Below are 24,336 nucleotides of genomic sequence, written 5' to 3'. Positions count from 1 at the left end.
AGGCGGTGGTGTCAGGGGGGGGGGGCAGGAGCATCGATAGTTTCAAGAAACTATTAGATAATCAGATAATGGAGGGACATTGGGAGGAGGAGCTGTGAGGTCAGTGTGATGTCATAGGACATATAGACTCTGGATGGAGGGACATTGGGAGGAGGAGCTGTGAGGTCAGTGTGATGTCATAGGACATATAGAATCTGGATGGAGGGACATTTGGATGGGGAGATTTGAGGGGTCCTCTATATGAGGCTCCTGTGCAAACCAAATCATTGTTCCTGGATGTGTCCTTCCTCTCCTAAAGTCAAGTGGACTTTAACCTTTACCATACAGAAATCTGTCAGGAATGTGTGAAAGTAAGCTCTCATGTGATCAGGTGACGTGCGAAAGAACGGAGTGTAAATAGCAGACAATTTTCTCCAGAGCTCCGAATGGAGGGGATGGATTTTGTTGAGTGCTGGTGCCAAGTTTCCACCCCCCAGGATCACTGCAGGTGTGAAGAAAAGCTGTGTAAGAGGATATGGAGGAGAGATGAGGAGGAGATCCAGGAATCAGGATAAAGGTCAGGACAAGCAACAGACGAGCGCATCCAAGAGATGAAGCCGGGGTCACTACACAGAAAATCAATCCAAGGAAACAACAGGCAGGACGAGGAATAACAAGAAGGAGCTCAGAGACAAATGAGAATATTGCTCAGCCAATAGGGATGAGCTCAGGCGTGTTTGCATGGTCCACGTGCAGAGCCCGCCAGGAAGTCGGCACAGCGCTAATCACAGGCAGTTAGACATTGCCCAATCTCTGCAGCCGCGCATCAGGGCAATGTCTCACTGCCTGTGATTAGCATAGCTAATTATCTCAACATGACTTACATAATGAAGGAGATGAGGGGGAGGGGAGGAAGTCACTTATGGTGACCATAGAGACATGGAAATTCAGCGAGTTCAGCAGGGATTGGTCACATTTCCATCCATGTGTGGTCACTGCCAGATAAATGTCACTCCATCAGCGGCTGCAGTCAATAGCTTCATCACTGATCTGTGTATTCTGAGAGCGGAGGAGCGCCCCCCATTGTCAGAATACAATAGTGCAGCGGGAAGGATTCCCCCATCCCCCTCCAATGTGTGGATGGGGTAATCACTTTTTGTTTTTTCCTCTCATCCCGCGGGCTGAACGATAAATTTGAACCATGTATGGCCAGCTTTGGAAGCAAGATATATTCATCATCAACTGATCCCCCTGAAGGGGTTAATCTACGTGTTACCTCCTCTGCCACCAGATCCAGCAAGGTCTCCTCTAACACATGGAACTTTCTGTCTCTAGATGACTTTACTTCCTGTTGTTCCTCACATCATTTCCTGTTTGTATTCCATAGAGACTTCCTGTCTGGGTAGAGGTGAGATAACCATCTTGTGGATCTCAGAGGAACTGCAACCCCGAGGAACATCTGGTAGTGTGAACACGGCCTTGTGCTGTGTGTATGTACTGTATATCCTTATAGATGGGTCATCTCCACTCCCACCAAGGGGGATAGGAATATATTACTGCTGGGGGGGGGGGGAGACATTTTGGCCCCTTTGATTTTGCAGTAAAATTGATGTCAGATTTAGTCATGTAGAACATCTGTTATATGGATACAAAGAGCCGCAGCCGAGAGTAAAGGGTGGAAATGGCTCCTGATCCCCAGATTTGTGCAATTATGTCCCCAATATAAATAGAATAAAACCCGCGCTATGTGTAACAACTCAAATACCTACAGAAATAACTTATACCGGACTGCTGCTGTAACAAAGGTAAGTATTCCCTTTATCACCTAGAAGAGCATTATGTGTCACAGCGCTGTCCTATTGTGTGCACATAAATCATCACAAATACACTACAATATGTGGAGACATTCATATATAAAGTGCTAGGGGCTCAAATAATATTCTCTGCAGATCTACTGCTTCCACTTTACACCTACTTCACTGATCTTATGGTGTTTATCAATAAATTAAGTAAACTGATCCATGTGCAAATTCATATACAACATAAAGTGCTTTGTACTCAAAATGCCGTTCCCTGCAGATCCACTGCTTCCACTTTACACCTACTTCTTTCATCTTATGATATTTGCTGCTATATTAAATAAACTAACAACCTGTGCAAATTCATGTAATCATACAATATTTTGTGCTCAATATAGTGTTCTCTGCAAGTCCACTGCTTCCACTTTGCATCTACTTCAATGAACTTATTTAAAAAAAAAAATTAAATAAATCCACTATTCAATGAAAAGTTGATAAGGTGTAAAGTTCTCGGAGCTCCAAACTGTGGCAGCTGTAGTGTAGCCACGCCTTCTTCCTCCTCTTACACACGTGATGGTGAGGGCGCCCCCTTAGTGGTGCTTCCCCACTCACCAGACCAATATGACTCCCAACTTTTCATCTACCAGAGTCACCCACATCCTTCACATTCTCCTCACCTTTGACGGCAAAGGAACCGGATCCTCGTCACTCACTCCTGCAAGTCTGCTGCGCTTTCTGTCATCTCCCTCCTAGACTCCTCCTCCTCCGACCAGAAGGAGCTCTGCCCCTATATACACACGCAGGGCTCCGCCTCTTCATACACACTCAGAGCTCCGCCCCTTCATACACACTCAGAGCTCCTCCCCTTCATACACACTCAGAGCTCCTCCTCTTCATACACACTCAGAGCTCCTCCTCTTCATACACACTCAGAGCTCCTCCTCTTCATACACACTCAGAGCTCCTCCTCTTCATACACACTCAGAGCTCCGCCTCTTCATACACACTCAAAACTCCGCCTCTTCATACACACTCAGAGCTCCGCCTCTTCATACACACTCAGAGCTCCGCCTCTTCATACACACTCAGAGCTCCGCCTCTTCATACACACTCAGAGCTCCACCTCTTAATACACACTCCGGAAGGAGAGAAAGGGGAAGGATATACAGTACATACACATACAGCACAAGGCCGTGTTCACACTACGAGATGTTTCTCTGGGCTGTAGTGATGTCCAGTTCATGAACGAATCGTTCTTTTGAATCGATTCTTTTTAGTGAACTGGATGAATCGATTCTTTTCAGTGAACTGATTCGTTTGGAACAGTTCACTCTGCACTCAGTACATAGCAGAGCAGCAGAGCTGGCAGTGGTAATATGATCCTAGAGTGAGAGAGCTCCGCCCCTCCCTGCAACCAATCAGCTGACTCGAAGCACAGTGACACTCAGGAACTGGATACAAACTTAAAACAAGAGCCAGGAGTACACAGTACACCGAGATAAAGAATCATACAAGTTACCGAGTTAAAGAATCATACAGTACACCGAGTTAAAGAATCATACAAGTTACCGAGTTAAAGAATCATATCCGTTTTTAGAACACTGAAAGAAACATGAGTCACCACCAGTAGTTATAACACATTTCCCTATGATCCAATTGATTATAACTCTGATCATACTGATCAAAAAGGAAGGAAAGTGTTAAATTCTCAATGGATGACAATTTAAAAGCCTGTACAGTACATTCATTAACCATGAATTATATTTCTAGAATTATTGCAGTCACTCTAGCGTTTGTGGTGACACCTAACGTGTGAAGCAATCATCGTTTATGTACACGCTCATGCCCTACGCACATTTATTCACATGCAGATATCAGGGTTGGTGGGGATGGTTTTAGTTTTTATTTTATTAATTTTTTTCACTTAACAAGCCCCTATGTGATCGTTTGTGGAAGTGACAGGTTCTCTTTATTGCATATGGGGTCTGGTATATGATTATATGAGTATAGGATTGTGCTCAGTAACCTGGGTAGCAGGTGTTCTGTCAGATCAAGCAATCTATAGGAGCAGCCAATATTGCGACTTACGGTGATGCACAAACAGTTGTGTAAATGAAAAGCGTGTTTTTGTGTGTATTTTCTGCATTCTGATGGGCCAACTTCACAGGTAAGATTGCTAGCCATCAGATTTGTCCGTAGTCTTTACAGTGCATAATGAGGCTCCTTTTACACTTGTGTGACTTATCATGCAACTTGGGACTACAAAGTCGCATGACAAGTCGTACCCCAAGATTTCCAATGAGTACCGTTCATATCTGTGGGTCTTCCAGTCACAGCGACTTCAAAGTAGTTACTGCACTACTTTGGTCCGATTTTGATGCGACTTGAGGCAGAGACCTCAAGATTACATAAATATTCCTTCAAGTCACATCAAAATCGCATCAAAGTCACGGTAAAAATCGTGGCAAAAATTGCATGACTTTCAAGTCGCACAAGTGTGAAAGGAGCCTAACGATTGGATTTTACTACCGTGGATACTTCGCCTGCACGCGGAAGTAAAATACAATCATTTTTCCTGTGCATGCACTGTAAAGAGAACGGAAAAATCTGATGTCTAGCAATGTTAACTGTGTAGTTGGCCCATCACATGCACAAAAATCAGCTTTTCATTTTCATAGCTTTATGTGTGTCACCAAAATTGATGACGCTGGCTGATCTGACAGAATAATAGGATTGTGCTTGTGCTTGTAGCAAGGAACTAAATGCAAGTAAACCTCCCCAGGAGCTGCCAACCTTCTGAGAAGAATCATTCTTTTGATTCTAATCATTTAAGAAGGTTGAGTCAGAGCTTCAGTTCACTTGCTTGTCAGTAGACTCAGCAAGTGAACCGAAGAACCGAAGAATCGGTTCATTAAATCGGTTCATTTCACTGAGTAGTTCTAAATGAACCGATTCAGTTAAAAGATCCGGACTTCCCATCACTACTGGGCTGCAGTTCCTCTGAGCTCCACAAGGTGGTGATCTCACCTCTACCCAGACAGGAAGTCTCTATGGAATACAGACAGGAAGTGATGTCAGGTACAGACAGGAAGTGATGTCATGTACACAGGCCATTCCAAAGGACGCAAGGAAGAGACATTGCTGGATCTGGTGGCAGAGAAGGTAATATGTAGATTAACCCCTTCAGGGGGATCAGTTGATGATTAATATATCTTCCTTGCAAAGCTGCCCATACATGGTTCAGTTTTATTGTTCATCCAGTGGGCTCAGTCAGGTTGTCACCTTATCCCTTTAATCCCGAACACATATGAATTACACGGGTTCTGTGGCTAATTAAGGTGGTAATTAAACTCACTTGGTGCCTTATCTGCATTAAATTTGCCTCAGAACCCGTGTAATTCATATGTGTTCGGGTTTAAAGAGATGAGGGGGCAACCTTAGGGCTGAGTGAAAAAGGGAAGTGATTCTCCCATCTACACATTGGAAGGGGATGGTGGGAATCCTCCCTGCTGCACTATTGTATTCTGACAATGGGGGGCGCTCCTCCACTCTCAGAATACACAGATCAGTGATGAAGCTATTGGCTGCAGCCGCTGATGGAGTGACTTTTATCCGGCAGTGACCACACATGGATGGAAATGTGACTGATCCCTGCTGAACCAGCTGAATTTCATAGTTGCCAACATTGTAAAAAAAAAATCCGGGACACTTTTTTGGCAGTAGGCGGAGTTGTATTATCATTAGGGGGGCGGGGCATGCAGTTATAGGTGTGGCATATAAAAAGGTGAAAAAATGTGGGCGTGGTTTATGTAAAATAGTGGGCGTGGTGCAAAGGGGTGTGGTTAGAGTCTGAGATTCGGGGGGAGAGGGAAAGGAGAGACAGCAGCCCCCCGATCCTACACAATAGAAATATGTGTTTTCCAGAGTTTGACAATCAGCAGATAAAGATACTCCAAATACCTGGTGTTGGCGCTTCAGTCATCCCGGCGCCATGATTGTTATGGTGTCAGGATGATTGAAGCACATTATTTCTATTATTACATTGTAATATGAAATGAAATCATTCAACTCACCATAATGCTGAATCAGTGGGAGCCCTGAGCGCGTCACTAGCCACGTTGCCTGACATCAGATGTCCCAAGCGATGTCTGTCCTTACATCAGGTGCCCTATCAGAGATACCTTCTGATAGTAGAAGCAAATTTGTCAAGCCCCACCATAGGTGACTTCCTCCCCTCCCCCTCATCTCCTTCATTATTTAAGTCATGCTGAGATCATCTCCCATTGGCTGAGCAATATTCTCATTGGTCTCTGAGCTCCTTCTTGCTATTCCTCGTCCTGCCTGTTGTTTCCTTGGATTGATTTTCTGTGTAGTGACCCCGGCTTCATCTCTTGGATGCGCTCGTCTGTTGCTTGTCCTGACCTTTATCCTGATTCCTGGATCTCCTCCTCATCTCTCCTCCATATCCTCTTACACAGCTTTTCTCCACACCTGCAGTGATCCTGGGGGGTGGAAACTTGGCACCAGCACTCAGCAAAATCCATCCCCACCATTAGGAGCTCTGGAGAAAATTGTCTGCTATTTACACTCCATTCCTCCGCACGTCACCTGATCACATGAGAGCTTACTTTCACACATTCCTGACAGATTTCTGTATGGTAAAGGTCAAAGTTCACTCTTCAGTTTAGGAGAGGAAGGACACACCCAGGAACAATGATTTGGTTTGCATGAGAGCCTCACATAGAGGACCCCTCAAATCTCCCCATCCACATGTACATCCATCCAGAGTCTATATGTCCTATGACATCACACTGACCTCACAGCTCCTCCTCCCAATGTCCCTATCCAGAGTCTATATGTCCTATGACATCACACTGACCTCACAGCTCCTCCCCCTAAATGTCCCTCCATCTGGCTTTTTTTTCTGATAGGATGTGGGTGGACTCTGGACATCCTCGCTAGCAAAGTGGGACTGTTGGTCCTGCATTGTATGTAATGACATCAGAATTCCCGCTGCAAGCTTTTAACCTGCATAGTGTGGGGGTCCTGTGTGGGAAAATTATACCTCAGTCTGAAGTGGGGCTTTAATAAAATGAAGACCTGAATGGTGAGGTGAGGAGGATTCTGAGAATATCATTTGATTTTACTATTTGTGTTCAGATCTAGAGTTTTCCTCCTGTGAAGTCTGGAGATCATATGACCATCACATTGCCTCCACCTCCCTCCCTGATAGAATAGAGAAATACAAAGAAGATTCTAGAAGTCACCAGAGAGATGATGGAGGAGAGGTGAGGAGGATTCTGGGAATTCTGGGACATTATCCAGTAACAGACAAGGGATGTGTCTGGATGGTGACTGTATCATTGTGTGTGTCAGGTTCCTATAAGGTGTCAGGATGTCACTGTCTATTTCTCCATGGAGGAGTGGGAGTATTTAGAAGGACACAAGGATCTCTACAAGGACGTCATGATGGACAATCAGCCGCCCCTCACATCACCGGGTAAGAGGAGACTTTATTGTAAAGGAGAGAGCAGTACGGAGGCTCCACCTAGATCCCCCATCATCTGATAAACACATAGAAACAATGTATTCAGTCAGTGTGTGTGTTTCCTACAGATGGATCCAGTAATGGGAACCCACCAGAGAGATGTCCCCGTCCTCTGTATTCCCGGGATTCCACACAGGAAGGTCACACCATCCCCCACCATCATCAGGTAGATGAGGAACAATCACTGATAGTATCATTAGGATCTGTACATTATCTCCATTGTTACAATTGATGTCATTTTTATTATATATTCAGAGTGGAAACCTGAGAGATTCTAAAGTTGAAGTAAAAGAAGAGATAAATGAGGAGGATGATGAGGATGGGGTGATGGAGGAGTCAGAGTCTCTAAAAGGACACAAAGATCTGTACCAGGACACCATGGTGGAGTCATCCAGCTATAGAAACCCACCAGAGAGATGTCCCCGTCCTCTGTATTCCCGGGATTCTACACAGGAAGATCACACCATCCCCCACCATCATCAGGTAGATAATTGACAATTATTGATAGTTATAATTTATACACAGCGGGTTTGTTGCAATTAAAGTTGGGTAAACGGTTTGGTCCTAACGTTGCCTGTTTGTCCCAATTTGCAGGGCATTCGGTGGGTATTCGTCCCACTGCCTGATGCACAGTGCATTCTAAGCCCTGATTGGGTAATGCCTTACCCAATCAGGGTGCAGTGAATAGCTGGTTATTAAGGAGTGGGGTCATGAAGCTGGCCATGGTTTCTGTAGCTGGATGAAGAGGCGGAGCTCTGAGTGTGTATGAAGAGCTGCATTCTTGGGGTCTGGTATAGACTTTGGGGGGACCCCACACCATTTATTTATTTTCCGTGGGGTTCCCCTTAAAATCCATACCAGACTAGAAGGGCCTGGTAAGGATTGGGGGGGGGGGCATCATGCTTTTTTTTTTTACATATATTTTTATTTTTCTGGAAATGTATATGTCATTTAATTCATTTTTTTTTTTTTTTTTTAGATATGTCAGTTTTGCAAAAGGTTTTTTATTTTTATTGTTTCACTTTAACCACTTGCCAATTGCTGTTCAATATATTTTCCTATAGCTGAATGATGGCTACAGTGTGACTGGCTAGTTCTGGGAGGGCATCTATCGACATTCTCTCATGCTCAGGCTTCTCACATGCCCCCAGGGGTGCGCACCTGGAAGTGTCTGTGTTTGCTGGATCTGTGGGACTCAGCGCATCATGGATTGAGGTAAAGAGCCAATCACAGTGGCCCTTTACCATGTGATGGCTCTGTTCAATGATCAAGCGATCACTTTGTCAACAAACTGGGATCATGCCCGGTTTATCTCATGCCACTGCTGTGTTTCTCTGTCCTCTCCTCACACGCTGTATCATTGTGAGGAGAGAGAAACACCGCAGCAGCATGAGTTGGCATGATCCCGAGTGCCCCTACAGTGCCATCCCTGTGTCCCTTCAGTGCAACTATTAGGTTGGGGTGTTTGCTTTCCAAAATGGGGTCATTTTTGGGGAGTTTCCATTGTCCTGGTGCTCCAGGGCCTTCAAAAGTGTGCTAGGTAGTCAGGAAATTAGAGGTGTAATTTATGTTCCTAGATAACCTGAAGGTGCTCCCTGCATTTTGGGCCTCTGTATGTGGCCAAGCTGTGTAAAAGTCTCACACATGTGATATCGCCGTACTCAGGAGGAGTAGCAGAATGTGTTTTGGGGTGTAGTTGCAAGTATACATATGCCATGTGAGAAATATCCTGTTTACCACAAAACAAAAAGAGACTTTCTGGTGGGACTTTGAAGGACAATGACTCCAACTGGGCGTAGACCAGATGAATATGTAAAATATTGATTGTAATATTGCAAAATATAAAATAGGACACAGAATTAACTATGTCAAGCAAAATACAACTAGACAAAATACATAAATGATGTGTAGCATAATACTCATAAAAAGACAAGCACTGTTGTGATTTCATGAGTATTATGCTACACATCATTTATGTATTTTGTCTAATTGTATTTTTGCTTGACATGGTTAATTCTGTGTCCTATTTTATATTTTGCAATATTAAAATCAATATTTTACATATTAAACTGTTCTACGCCCAATTGGAGTCATTGTCCTTCAAAGTCCCACCAGAGGGTCTCTTTTTGTTTTGTGGTTCATATTATGGATGTGGGCAATTTCTCCTCAACCCCACTAGAGGTGAACTATTCTACCTAACCTGTTCACCACTTCAGTCCTCAGACTCTTTTTGAGATTTGTTGTTTACAAGTTAAAATCATTTTTTTTTTGCTAGAAAATGACTTAGAAGCCCCAAACATAATACACACACACACACTATCTCAAAAAAGTGAGTACACCCCTCACTCACTTCTTTGTAAATATTTTCTTCTATCTTTTCATGTGACAACACCGAAGAAATGACACTTTGCTACAATGTAAAGTAGTGAGTTTACAGCTTGTATAACAGTGTAAATTTGCTGTCCCCTAAAAATAACTCAACACACAGCTAATTAATGTTTAAACCGTTGGCAACAAAAGTGAGTACACCCCTAAGTTGAAATGTGCAAATTGGGCCCAATTAGCCATTTTTCCTTCCCAGTGTCATGTGACTCGTTAATGTCACAAGGTCTCAGGTGCGAATGGGGAGCAGGTGTGTTAAATTTGGTGTTATCGCTCTCACTCTCTCATTCTGGTCACTGGAAGTTCAACATGGCACCTCATGGCAAAGAACTCTCTGAGGATCAGAAACCAAGAATTGTTGCTCTACATAAAGATGGCCTAGGCTATAAGAAGATTGCCAAGACCCTGAAACTGAGCTGCAGCACGTTGGCCAAGACCATACAGTGGTTTAACAGGACAGGTTCCACTCAGAACAGGCCTCGCCATGGTCCACCAAAGAAGTTGAGTGCACATGCTCAGCATCATTTCCAGAGGTTGTCTTTGGGAAATAGACGTATGAGTGCTGCCTGCATTGCTGCAGAGGTTGTAGGGGTGGAGGGTCAGCCTGTCAGTGCTCAGACCATACGCCGCACGCTGCATCAAATTGGTCTGCATGGCTGTCATCCCAGAAGGAAGCCTCTTCTAAATATGATACACAAGGAAACCTACAAACAGTTTGCTGAAGACAAGCAGACTAAGGACTTGGATTACTGGAACCATGTCCTGTGGTCTGATGAGACCAAGATAAACTTATTTGGTTCAGATGGTGTCACGTGTGTGGCGGCAACCAGGTGAGGAGTACAAAGACAAGTGTGTCTTTCCTACAGTCAAGCATGGTGGTGGCAGTGTCATGGTCTGGGGCTGCATGAGTGCTGCCAGAACTGGGGAGCTACAGATCATTGAGGGAACCATGAATGCCAACATGTACTGTGACATACTGAAGCAGAGCATGATCCCCTCCCTTCAGAGACTGGGTCGCAGGGCAGTATTCCAACATAATGACCCCAAACACACCTCCAAGATGACCACTGCCTTGCTAAAGAAGCTGAGGGTAAAGGTGATGGACTGGCCAAGCATGTCTCCAGATCTAAACCCTATTGAGCATATGTGGGGAATTCTCAAATGGGAGGTGGAGGAGCGCAAGGTCTCCAACATCCACCAGCACTGTGATGTCGTCATGGAGGAGTGGAAGAGGACTCCAGTGGCAACCTGTGAAGCTCTGGTGACCTCCATGCCCAAGAGGGTTAAGGCAGTGCTGGAAAATAATGGTGGCCACACAAAATATTGATGCTTTGGGCCCAATTTGGAGTTTTTCACTTAGGGGTGTACTGGCTTTTGTTGCCAGCGGTTTAGACATTAATGGCTGTGTGTTGAGTTATTTTGAGGGGACAGCAAATGTACACTGTTATACAAGCTGTACACCCACTACTTTACATTGTAGCAAAGTGTCATTTCTTCAGTGCTGTCGCATGAAAATATATAATAAAATATTTACAAAAATGTGAGGGATGTAGTCACTTTTGTGAGATAGTGTGTGTGTGTGTGTGTATATATATATATATATATATATATATATATATATATATATATATATATAGGGCGAAAGTGACGTTTGATGTAGTTTCCGCCCTCCAATGCTATGGAGCTGAGGGGGGCTATCTTTCCCTCACTCGGCATCCAGGCAATGAGGGGAGCGGATGCAGTAACCACTTTTATCCTAAAGAGAAATGCACGCCGTTCCTGACAATACTGGTACAACAACGGTATTTAGCATCAAATGACAATTTTGGGAACAAAACATCACTTTGCAAATAATCGTGGGAAAAAAATTACAACTTCTAAAAACTCACCACGCCTCTTACTAAATACCTTGGAATGTCTACTTTACAAAAAGGTATAATTTGGGGGGGTATTTGTACTTTCCTGGCTTGGTAGGGTCTCAAGAAATGAGATAGACCTTCAGTACATCCGCTGTGATCAATTTTAAGTGATTGGCATCATAGATTGTAGACTCCATAACCTTCACACAGACCAAATAATATACACTGATTTGGGATAATTTTACCAAAGATATGTAGCAGTATAAATTCTGGCCCAAATTTTGAAGAAACATTACTAATTTTCTAAATTTTATAACTGAAATTAAGAAAAAAAAACATTTTTTAAACAAAAGTTTCTATATGTTTTTTTTAATTTATGGTGCAAAAATAAAAGCCTCAGTGGTGAGTAAATACCACCAAAAGAAATCTCTATTTGTGTGAAAAAAAGGACATAAATTTCATATAGGTATAGTGCTGCATGCATAAATCGGAAAAAGTTTAAATCTTCTATAACGTGATAAACCGTCCCTTCACCAACCAACTTATGGATAAGGAAAAAACAACACCCCACTTTTAAAGATAAAGATGTCTTCTTACCAGATGCTGTTGACTACTTTAATTAAAAAGATAGTCAAATAGGCTTATGCAGGTTGATTCCCTGCTGACATGGAATGTGATGGACCTCATATGGACAGAAGCTTCTTCCTCATAGGCTCAGATAGGTCATAAAAAAAGCCAAACAAAAATCCCATAGCATAATACCGTTTAATCATAAAATCAATTTAAAAAACATAAGGCCAAGTGGCTGCTTACATGTGTAGGTGCCCAACCTGGCACTGGGGCTGCTTGCTTAAAACAAAAATTTCGTAATGGATACGTAGTTCCTCGTGGTGTAAGGCGTGCGTTCCACCGAAGGACAGCCGATGACCAAGGACGACCGGAACTAGACGTAAACGAACGTGACTGGATACCGCCTCGACGTACGTTTCGTTTGACACGTCATCAGGAAGCGTACCCAGTAACAAAAGTCAATGTTCTTTATAGTGTCTTGATTAATCCATAGACCAATCAAGAAACACTAAATTTAATGCGCAGCCTCAGTCCCACTTAAGGCTAACAACAATAATGATTCCTTAAAACATAACTAAAAAAATATATAATAAACATTTCGAACATATTACTCCCAAAACGAAGGGATGAGTTATATATTCTAAAATAAAAAAGTTTTTTTATAGAGAAATATAAGAAGGAATGTACTTATAATCAAATGGAATTGTCCATTGGAAAAAAAAAAAAAAATAAAAAATAAAAAAAAAAAAGGGGGGGGGGCAAGTTCCTTGCAATTTGTAAATTGACCACTAGATGTCAGTCTAAAGACCAGAAATTTTTTTTTTTTTTTTTTTTTTTCAGTCAAAAACTTTATTCATTTATACGTTAAAAGAGCCAAAAGAAGGGGACAACAACCAAGTCATTCTATAATATCTCTTTAAAATATACCCCTTAACTTCCTTCACATATAACTTCACTTAAATTTATTCCCGTCCCCCCTAACCCTCTCCCTTTTTCCACCTTTATTATGGATACAAAGAGAGGAGGTACACGACCCGCAACCAACGGCAAGACATCAAACCCAAATCTCGTTCGTATCTCCTCCTCTCCTTGTACCCCTAAACTCTCTTTTACCCCCTCCCTCCCCCCTCCCTGTTCCTGGTTTCTATCCTTCAGGGTTCTACTTTAAACCTTACTTCCACTATACCTTTCCCATATTTATACCTGCGTTATTTCCTCCACGTATCGCCAAGATTTTTTAAATTTTTCCCATAGATCCCATTTCCTGCCCCTCTCCTCCTTTATGGCTACTACCTCATCTCCGCCCTCATCAATTTCCATGTATTGAATTTCGGTTACCCGGCGAATCCAATCCTGGATTTTGGGGCTTTCTTTTTCTCTCCATTTTCTCGGGATAAGGTTTTTTGCGACGTCTAGTAAAATAGGAACTAATGATGTTTTGTATTGGTTAATTGTGTCCTCTGTCCCATGAAATAACACAGTCCATGGGTCCTCTCTGATCGTTTTTCCCGTGACCACCTTTATTAGTTCTATTATCTTTTTCCAATAATCTCGTATTTTGGGGCAATCCCACCATATATGGCCCATACTCCCAATTGACTTACATCCTCGCCAGCACTCCGGCGATTGATCGTTTCTAAACCTACTGAGTTTATCAGGGGTGGCATACCACCTTGCTATACATTTATAATTTGTTTCTATTAATTTATTCCCTCCCCCCGCAAAGTGAATTAAAGTTAATATTTTCTTTCTAATTTGGGTATTACATTGTACCCCCAAATCCTTTTCCCACTTTTTAAAGAATGCCGGTTCCTCCAGTTCATCCCCCTCTGAAAATATTTTATAAATCGAACCAATATTTTTTCTTTTTTTTTTTGTTGTTTTGTCCTGCTGACATAGTTGTTCGAAGGGTCCCAGTTCTTCCTTACTCCGTAAAGGATGGGGAAGCTTTAAGACAAATGTTCTTAACTGGAGGTACCGCCATTCATCCAACCTCATTAAATCTGTGTCTTCTCTTAGTGCTTGAAATGTGATTAAATTATCATCAACTAATATATCTTTTAATTGTGCATTATCTTTTAAAATCCAATTTCCCCCTATCTCTCGTTGTCCTGGAGGAAAATAAACATTGTCTTTCAAATAGATCAACGGTGAATTATAATTCCACTTTTTTTGTGTGTACAATTGGTCCCATAGTTTGAAAACTAATCGTGTAATCTTGTGAGTGTTTAAACCTAAAATCCTATATCGTGGCGGATTCCAAATTATTCTTCCTAAAAGTGTTTGTGAAAGTGTATTTTCAATACCTACCCACCTTTTATCCTTTGCCGCTTTCACCCAATCTACCACCCGTGACAAAACTATAGCCTTATAATATCTTTTTAAATCTGGGGCTGCCACCCCCCCTTGATCTTTCCCTCTCCTTAATACCGCGTATGAAATTCTCGGTTTTTTATTTTGCCAAATGAACTTCGATATAATCTTCCTTAAAACTGAAAAATAAGTCGCAGGGAGTGCAATGGGCATCATTTGAAATTTATATGTTATCTTTGGAACTAAGATCATTTTTACCACATTTATCCGGCCTAACCACGAAAGATGGCTAGCTGAGATTTTCTTTATTTCGCTCTTGATTTCGTCTAATAAAGGGATATAGTTTTTTAGGTATAGTTTTCTTAAATTATTCAACAGGAGGACCCCCAGATATTTAATTTCTTTACGCCAGGGAAAGAAGAATTGTGCTCTTAATCTCTCCTCTTCTTGTTTGCAGATATTTATGTTTAAAGCTTCTGATTTACCGAGGTTAATTTTTAAATTGGAAATCTGTCCAAACTCTTCCAGTATTTTTAACAGATTCGGGATCGTAATCCTGGGATTTGTGATAAAGAAGAGCACATCGTCCGCATAAGCAGCTAATTTGTGTTCCTCTTGCCCTATTCTAATCCCTGTGATATCTAAGTTATTACGAATTGCAGCCAGCAGGGGTTCAAGGGAGATCACAAACAATAAGGGCGACAATGGACACCCTTGTCTGGTCCCATTGCTCATTTGCAGCAGAGTCGAAGATTCTCCATTGACCTTGACCGTCGCTTGTGGGTTCTTATATAATGCCTTGATCCAGTAGATCATCCTCGGGCCCACCCCCATCTCTTCTAGTGTTTCTAGCATGAGTCCCCAGTCTACCCTGTCAAATGCTTTTTCAGCATCAATTGACAGGAATAGACCTGGGGACCCACTATCTTTTAAAGCTTGGGTAAGGAGTAAGGCCCTTATTCCGTTATCCCTGCCCTCTCTCTCAGGGACAAACCCGACTTGGTCCGGATGGATCAGTTTTGTCATGTTTCTTTTTAATCTTGCGGCTATTACTTTAGCGTATAATTTTACGTCCGTATTTAGGAGCGCAATAGGCCTGTAACTACCGCAAAGAGTCTGATCTTTCCCCTCTTTCGGAATTAAAGTAATCGCTGCCCGTAATGATTCCCTCCCTATATCGAAGTCAGTACCTAATCCATTAAAATATTTACACAAGTGGGGGACTAAGAGTTCCTTAAATTTTTTATAATACGAAATTACGAACCCATCCGGACCCGGGCTCTTCCCTGAGGCTGTCTCTTTTAAGGCCTTATAAATTTCTTCTTCAATGATGGGACTCTCCATATCCTCCCTCTCCCCATCTGTTAAACAGGGCATTTTGGCTTTCCTCAAAAACTCTTTCGTTTTCTCTTTTTGCCCTGTTCCCTGTTCTCCTCTCTTTTCTACATTATACAAGGCCTCATAATATTGTTTGAATACTTCAGCTATTTTCCCAGACGTGTATACCATTTTACCCTTCTTATCCTTTATTTTGTCGATGAAATTGACCCCTCTTTGGCTTTTCACTTGTCTCGCTAAATTTTTTCCTATTTTATTTTCCCAGTAGTACCTTTCTCTGGCTTTACCTAAAAATGCCCTTCTAGTTTCTTCCTCATAGATATCCTTTAGTTCCTCTCTCTTATTGATCAGTCTATGGAAGGTCTCCTGTTGTTGGCCCCCTTGCATTTTATGCTTCTGCTCCAGACTATAGACCTCTCTCATTAACTTCTCCTTTTCTTCTTTTTTTTCCTTTTTTTTTCTGGACCCTATAGCTATAAGGATACCCCTGACATATGCCTTATGGCCCTCCCATAGGGCAGCTCCCGATACCTCTTCTGTACTATTTGTTCTAAAGTAGAATTCAATCTCTTTCTGTATGATATCCACCACTTTCTTATCACAAAAGAGCTCCTCATTTAACCTCCAAGAGTAGGAGCGTCTCTGTGTCCCAGGTATCTTCAACATCATAACAACTGGGGAATGATCTGAGAAAGTTGCAATTTCTATTTTCGTTTCTGAGACCCACTCCAGTAACCTATGATCGACCAAGAAATAATCCAGCCTAGTATACGTCCCGTGCACTGGGGAAAAAAACGTGTAATCATTTGTTTTTTCATGCTGTATCCTCCATACATCTATCAGTTGACTATACCTCAACTGAGATTTTACTTTTTTTATATTTTTCACATTCCTCCCCCTTGCACCGGACGTACTATCAACGGCTGGATCCAAGCAAAAGTTAAGGTCCCCTGCTACTATTACCTCTCCTTTCTTGAACTCCGCAAGCCTCCCCAACATTTGCATCAAATATCTCTCTGGGTTTTTGTTTGGGCAATATAAGTTAGCTAGGGTAATCTTTCTATCTCCTATTGTCCCGTTCAAAAATAGATATCGCCCCTCTGGGTCAATCAGCCTGTCACAGACCTCATATTTAATGCCCTTCTTAAACCCAATCGCCACTCCCTTAGCCCTCTTAATTGGTGAATCTCCGTAAATCCAGGTTGGATAGTTCGCGGAGTACAATTTTACATTTGTGTCTTGTGTTAAGTGCGTCTCTTGAAGAAAAATTATTTCTGCATTAAGTTGTTGTAATTCTTTTAAGAGCTTAAACCTCTTATCTGGCGAATTCAGACCCTTAACATTGTATGACACTAGTTTTATCTCAGCCATCCGGGCCTTTTTTGGGAACCCTTACTCCACGCCTTTTGGTAAATCTTGATGCCCCCCCAGGAACAATTCCCCCCCCTCACCCCTCTCCCTCCCCAACCCACTCTCCCCTCCCTACCCACCCTCCCTGCCCATTCCGGGCTTCTGCTTTGCATAATGAGTATTACTCCCTTTGCAAGCCCAATCACCTAGGGTATGACCTTGACTGCGTCCCTCCTCCTTCCACCTCCCCAAAGACCCCGGTCCCCCTCCCTCCCCCTCCACCGCACCCCCCCCCCCCCCCCACCCCAAGATCAACAAAACAAAAAACAACATTGGGAAAAACAGGCAGAGGACCATTGAACCACTACTGAGTTGCCTACAGTTCCCCCTTCCTGGGCATCTTCATCCATACACCTCCCAAGGATCTAATGGGAACAGTGGGATTGGGATTCCTATTTTATTGCAAAAATCCTTAGTTTCATCTAGGGTTTTGAGCTTAAGCGTCCTCCCCTCCCTCTGTACTACAAGGGCTGCTGGGAAACCCCAGCTATATTTTACATTTGCGTTTCTCAGTTGATCTAATAAGGGCTTTAATCTTCTTCTGCGAGCCAGGGTTCCCGGAGCCAGGTCCTGGAAAATCTGTAACGCTGCACCATCATATTGAATTGGGGCCAGGCCTTTCAGCTTACTCCAGATCTTCGCCTTATTTTCATATTGCTGAAACTTTATTATTACGTCTCTAGGAGTTTCTTCCCTCAGCCCTTGAGGTTTCCTTATTCTAAGTACGCGTTCTAACTTTAACTCTGACCCTTCTTCTTTTCCCAATAAGGGGTTAAATATCTTTCCCATTTTTATGCCCAGATCTTCTCCCGATTTTTCCGGCAATGATCTAATTCTCAGATTTTGTCTTCTGCTTTGATTTTCCTGTTCCTCTAACTTATACCGGGTCTCTCTATGCGCTTCCTGCGATTTCTTTACTTGTATTTTTAATTCCATTATTTCCCTGGCCTGTCTTCCAGTTTGGTCCTCCATTTCTTCTACTCGCTTCAATAAGTACCCCATGTCCTTCCTTACAGTTAGGATCTCGGCTTTAATTGTATTTTCTAATTTTAAGAACATTTCCTGCATTTCTCCCTTTGTGGGTATCTGAGATGGGGTCTCATCTTGCTTTCGACCACTCTCCTGATCCCCCTCTTCTCCCGAAGAGTCTCCTCTTGCCTCCTCCGGTTTTCCAACTTCCCTCCTCCGTTCTCTCCCCCCTCTCTGAAGTCCCTCCAGACCTGGGCTTTTTTGGCTGGTTTCTTTTAAATATTTTTGAATTGAACTGGAATTCAAGCTCTCCCTTGAGTTTTTAGGCTCATTCGTTCTCGTATTTTTTCCCTTCATGTTTCCCTTCGTCCTTCTTTTCCCCAGGATTTCTCCGGGACCGCTTTCCCAGTGGTTCTCTTCTTAGGGATTACTCTTGTCTTATTACCGTGCTACCTCAGGTTTTACCCTCCCAGGCTCGTAATAGAGGTGGCTTGCCTAAAAACCGGCACCGACCTTTTAACTACTTTTGCTCCTTCTTTGCCATATAATTGGGCCAAAATCAGGGGAGAAAAAAAAAAAAAAAAAAAAATAACAAAATTCCTGAGTCCCAACTTTATTATTCGCTTGTCATATGTCTCCTTATCTATATCCAGTTCAATACGCTTTTATTTGTTTATCTTTCCTTTTTTTCCTTTTTTTTTTTTTTCTTCTTTTTTCTTTTTCCCCCCTATTCTTTTTCTTTCTTTCTTCCCCTTCCTTCTTCTGACCGTTCCTACTTTGGAGTCAGCTTGCGGTAATTACACTATTGAACTTCAAACTTGCAAACGTTGTCTGCCAAAGTTATTAGTACTCTTGGTTGAAGATACACTGTACAAAAGGATACCGTCCCCTTAAATCACTTCAACAAACCATGAAGAAAAGAAAGAGAATAAGAGAGGGAGAGAGGGGGGGATATTGGGACCATTACACACCGTTGGGACAGGTAGACGCAGCGAGATTTTCATACAGGTGCAAACAAGTTTTCAAACAGGAACCATCAGTCAGACCCTTATATATTTATCCTGCCATTTTCAGGGAACGGGATCTGCATTACCCATTTAACTGCTTCTTTCTTTGAAGGCTTCAGCAGAACCTTATCTCTTATGCCATATCACAGTCTATCCAATATTGCATTGTAATTGTAAACGTATTCCATCACAATAAAAAATTAGGCAATAAGGAACAGTCTGACCTTATCATCCCCTCCTCTGTGTCCTCATCGAGGAGAACGGGGATCGTTACAGGTTAACCGGGATTCCGGCGCGAGCTCCGCTGTCTCTAAGAGAGAGTCTCCGATCTTACCCCTCATTCGGCTGCTCTCCTCCCGCTCTCCAGCCCTGCTCTCACCAACGCTGGAGGTTGTTCGGGCTGAGCAGCTGAGCAGCCCCTTATCCGTCATACACCGCTGTTCGCTGAAGTCGATCTCGGGGGGGGGGGGGGACGAAGCTGGAAATCGGCGCGGTCGGTCGTTTCTCACGCCGGGGCAGAGCACCCTCTCACTGCGCTCGCCTCCGGTTCTCTCCTCGGGGCCTCCACCATCTCCCACGAGGACGCCGCAGTCAGGCCCCTCCCCTCACCTCTCTCACATCCGCCCCATGTCCGAAAAAGGTACTGACATATTTTGACATGACCAGAAATATTCTAACTCTAGCCAGACATAGAAGACAAAAAAAGGGGCGGGCTATTTTTTGTAATTAATAATTAGATAATTCTTAAAAAATATATATATAAAAAAAATATATATATAAAAAAAATTCCTGAATATCCTACTACCAAAAATCCGGCCTTGTCTCTATCTGCCAGATGTGAGGGAATATCAACCAAACTCAACAGGCAGAAGAGAACGCCAAGTAACTCTAAAAAAAGGTTGAAAATAAGAAGAATGGGAAACTTTTTAATCATTGGACAGAAAGCAATTTAGATCGAGCTCTATATTCATTCCTAGGGGTTGCATAGTCTGTAAATTATATATCCACTTCGTTTCGTTCTTTGATATTTCCCTTGTCATATGGGTTCCTCGCCAATGTCTTGAGATCTTATCGATCCCATAAAATTTACAGAGTGAAGGATCGCTATCATGATGTGTTTTAAAATGTCTAGACACGCTATGATTGGGAAACCCTTTTTTTATATTTGTAAGATGTTCATTAATTCTAATTCTTAGCTGTCTAGTAGTTCGACCTACATACTGCATGGAACAAGGGCATTCAAGCACATAGGTTACATGGTCTGAGTTACATGTAATTAGTGGTTTGATTTTGTAATCCCGTTTAGTGACTTGAGATTGAAACTGAGTAATCTTCCTTGATGAACCGGGTCCTCTGGTGGTCTTGCAGGCTTTGCATCTAGTGCAATAATGGAAGCCGGATCCATCAAGGAAGGTTACAAGTTTTTTTGGGGGGTCCGGAACATTAGGAGCTAATTGGTTTCTCAAACTCGGTGCCCTTCTGTAAATAAATTTAGGATTCTGGGGAATGATCGAGGCCAGATCTTTATCACGTTGTAAAATGGGCCAATATTTTTTAAAAATGGTTTCAACTTGTCTATATTGCCTATTAAACCCTGTCACAAAAGGTATTACTCCTTGATGTTCAGTTTTAACCTTTGATACCAATAAAGATTTTCTATCCATCTGTGACACCTGTGTTACCACTTTCTCTAAAGTTTTTTGTGAGTAACCTTTTTCCAAGAACCTACTGGTTAGCACTTTAGCTTGTGAGTGGAAATCTGACTCCTCCTCACAATTCCGTTTTAATCGCATATACTGTCCTTTTGGAACAGCCCCTATCCACTGTGGGTGGTGGCAGCTATGTGTGGGCACATACCCATTTCTGTCAGTGACTTTAAAATAGGTTTTAGTCACAAACTTATTGTGCTTTTTTGTAATAGTAAGGTCCAGGAAGTTCACCTGCACCTTACTAAATTCAGCTGTAAACTTCAGGCAATATTGATTAGCATTCATATTGCTCAAGAAGTCTTTGAAGCTCTCTAAAGTACCTCTCCAAAAGAGAATTGCATCATCTATATATCTTTTATAAAAAACAAGAGATTTATGCATGTTTTTATAGATGGTTTCTGATTCCCATTTATTAAGGACAATATTGGCTACACTGGGAGCATAACGCGCTCCCATGGCCACTCCTGATACTTGATTGTAATACTCATTGTTGGCCCAAAAAAAATTATTGGTCATAGCGAGATCTAGGCCTCTGATCAGGTAATTTATCTGGGCCTTTTTTAATTCAGATTCTTTTGTTAGTGCCCACTTTGTTGCTGTAAGTGCATCTTTATGCTGGATGTTAGTATAGAGTGACTCAATATCTACCGTAATCATAATGATATCTTCTGATGCCACCAAATCCTGTAAAAGTACTAACAGATCTCTGCTGTCTTTTAAATACGAGGGACTGTTTCTCACTAGTGGTTTAAAAAAACCATCTAGATATTCTCCCAGCCTGGCTAACAGGGACTCTATCCCGCTTATTATAGGTCGACCTGGAGGTGGGGGGGAGGACAAGGACAAGGGGGGAGGCCTCGTGATATTATCCCGAGACTATTATTATCAGGAAATGGGACGATTATTAAATGACACCCACACCTACAAAAAATTAAACAGTGATCCGACGTCAAAAATAAAAACATTATTGATAGAGTGGGTAACTGAGGGCCTATATAAAGATATTTTAAATAAAAAAGAAGCAGATTATCTCATACCACACGCTCCCAAAATTCCGGTTATGTATATTTTACCAAAAATACACAAAAATAATGAAAGACCTCCAGGTCGACCTATAATAAGCGGGATAGAGTCCCTGTTAGCCAGGCTGGGAGAATATCTAGATGGTTTTTTTAAACCACTAGTGAGAAACAGTCCCTCGTATTTAAAAGACAGCAGAGATCTGTTAGTACTTTTACAGGATTTGGTGGCATCAGAAGATATCATTATGATTACGGTAGATATTGAGTCACTCTATACTAACATCCAGCATAAAGATGCACTTACAGCAACAAAGTGGGCACTAACAAAAGAATCTGAATTAAAAAAGGCCCAGATAAATTACCTGATCAGAGGCCTAGATCTCGCTATGACCAATAATTTTTTTTGGGCCAACAATGAGTATTACAATCAAGTATCAGGAGTGGCCATGGGAGCGCGTTATGCTCCCAGTGTAGCCAATATTGTCCTTAATAAATGGGAATCAGAAACCATCTATAAAAACATGCATAAATCTCTTGTTTTTTATAAAAGATATATAGATGATGCAATTCTCTTTTGGAGAGGTACTTTAGAGAGCTTCAAAGACTTCTTGAGCAATATGAATGCTAATCAATATTGCCTGAAGTTTACAGCTGAATTTAGTAAGGTGCAGGTGAACTTCCTGGACCTTACTATTACAAAAAAGCACAATAAGTTTGTGACTAAAACCTATTTTAAAGTCACTGACAGAAATGGGTATGTGCCCACACATAGCTGCCACCACCCACAGTGGATAGGGGCTGTTCCAAAAGGACAGTATATGCGATTAAAACGGAATTGTGAGGAGGAGTCAGATTTCCACTCACAAGCTAAAGTGCTAACCAGTAGGTTCTTGGAAAAAGGTTACTCACAAAAAACTTTAGAGAAAGTGGTAACACAGGTGTCACAGATGGATAGAAAATCTTTATTGGTATCAAAGGTTAAAACTGAACATCAAGGAGTAATACCTTTTGTGACAGGGTTTAATAGGCAATATAGACAAGTTGAAACCATTTTTAAAAAATATTGGCCCATTTTACAACGTGATAAAGATCTGGCCTCGATCATTCCCCAGAATCCTAAATTTATTTACAGAAGGGCACCGAGTTTGAGAAACCAATTAGCTCCTAATGTTCCGGACCCCCCAAAAAAACTTGTAACCTTCCTTGATGGATCCGGCTTCCATTATTGCACTAGATGCAAAGCCTGCAAGACCACCAGAGGACCCGGTTCATCAAGGAAGATTACTCAGTTTCAATCTCAAGTCACTAAACGGGATTACAAAATCAAACCACTAATTACATGTAACTCAGACCATGTAACCTATGTGCTTGAATGCCCTTGTTCCATGCAGTATGTAGGTCGAACTACTAGACAGCTAAGAATTAGAATTAATGAACATCTTACAAGTATAAAAAAAGGGTTTCCCAATCATAGCGTGTCTAGACATTTTAAAACACATCATGATAGCGATCCTTCACTCTGTAAATTTTATGGGATCGATAAGATCTCAAGACATTGGCGAGGAACCCATATGACAAGGGAAATATCAAAGAACGAAACGAAGTGGATATATAATTTACAGACTATGCAACCCCTAGGAATGAATATAGAGCTCGATCTAAATTGCTTTCTGTCCAATGATTAAAAAGTTTCCCATTCTTCTTATTTTCAACCTTTTTTTAGAGTTACTTGGCGTTCTCTTCTGCCTGTTGAGTTTGGTTGATATTCCCTCACATCTGGCAGATAGAGACAAGGCCGGATTTTTGGTAGTAGGATATTCAGGAATTTTTTTTATATATATATTTTTTTTATATATATATTTTTTAAGAATTATCTAATTATTAATTACAAAAAATAGCCCGCCCCTTTTTTTGTCTTCTATGTCTGGCTAGAGTTAGAATATTTCTGGTCTTTAGACTGACATCTAGTGGTCAATTTACAAATTGCAAGGAACTTGCCCCCCCCCTTTTTTTTTTTTTTTTTCCAATGGACAATTCCATTTGATTATAAGTACATTCCTTCTTATATTTCTCTATAAAAAAACTTTTTTATTTTAGAATATATAACTCATCCCTTCGTTTTGGGAGTAATATGTTCGAAATGTTTATTATATATTTTTTTAGTTATGTTTTAAGGAATCATTATTGTTGTTAGCCTTAAGTGGGACTGAGGCTGCGCATTAAATTTAGTGTTTCTTGATTGGTCTATGGATTAATCAAGACACTATAAAGAACATTGACTTTTGTTACTGGGTACGCTTCCTGATGACGTGTCAAACGAAACGTACGTCGAGGCGGTATCCAGTCACGTTCGTTTACGTCTAGTTCCGGTCGTCCTTGGTCATCGGCTGTCCTTCGGTGGAACGCACGCCTTACACCACGAGGAACTACG

The 24,336-nt window shown here is 41.8% G+C and overlaps 1 protein-coding gene across 1 annotated transcript in view; it reads left to right on the top strand.

The window, feature by feature from the left end:
* The window catches only part of LOC143986874 (uncharacterized), a 259,820-nt gene that overhangs the window by 75,614 nt on the left and 159,870 nt on the right, over positions 1-24,336 (top strand). The window contains 2 exon segments of the mRNA XM_077485281.1: positions 7,403-7,492; positions 7,582-7,809. Coding sequence (XP_077341407.1) covers positions 7,403-7,492; positions 7,582-7,809 — 318 coding nt within the window.

This window comes from Lithobates pipiens, unplaced genomic scaffold (genome assembly GCF_037356315.1).
Source record: "Lithobates pipiens isolate NorthernLeopardFrog02 unplaced genomic scaffold, aLitPip1_a1.2 Scaffold_18, whole genome shotgun sequence".
Taxonomy (NCBI): domain Eukaryota; kingdom Metazoa; phylum Chordata; class Amphibia; order Anura; family Ranidae; genus Lithobates; species Lithobates pipiens.
Note: the sequence above shows the minus strand (reverse complement) of the source record. Positions and strands in the feature narration are given on the sequence as shown.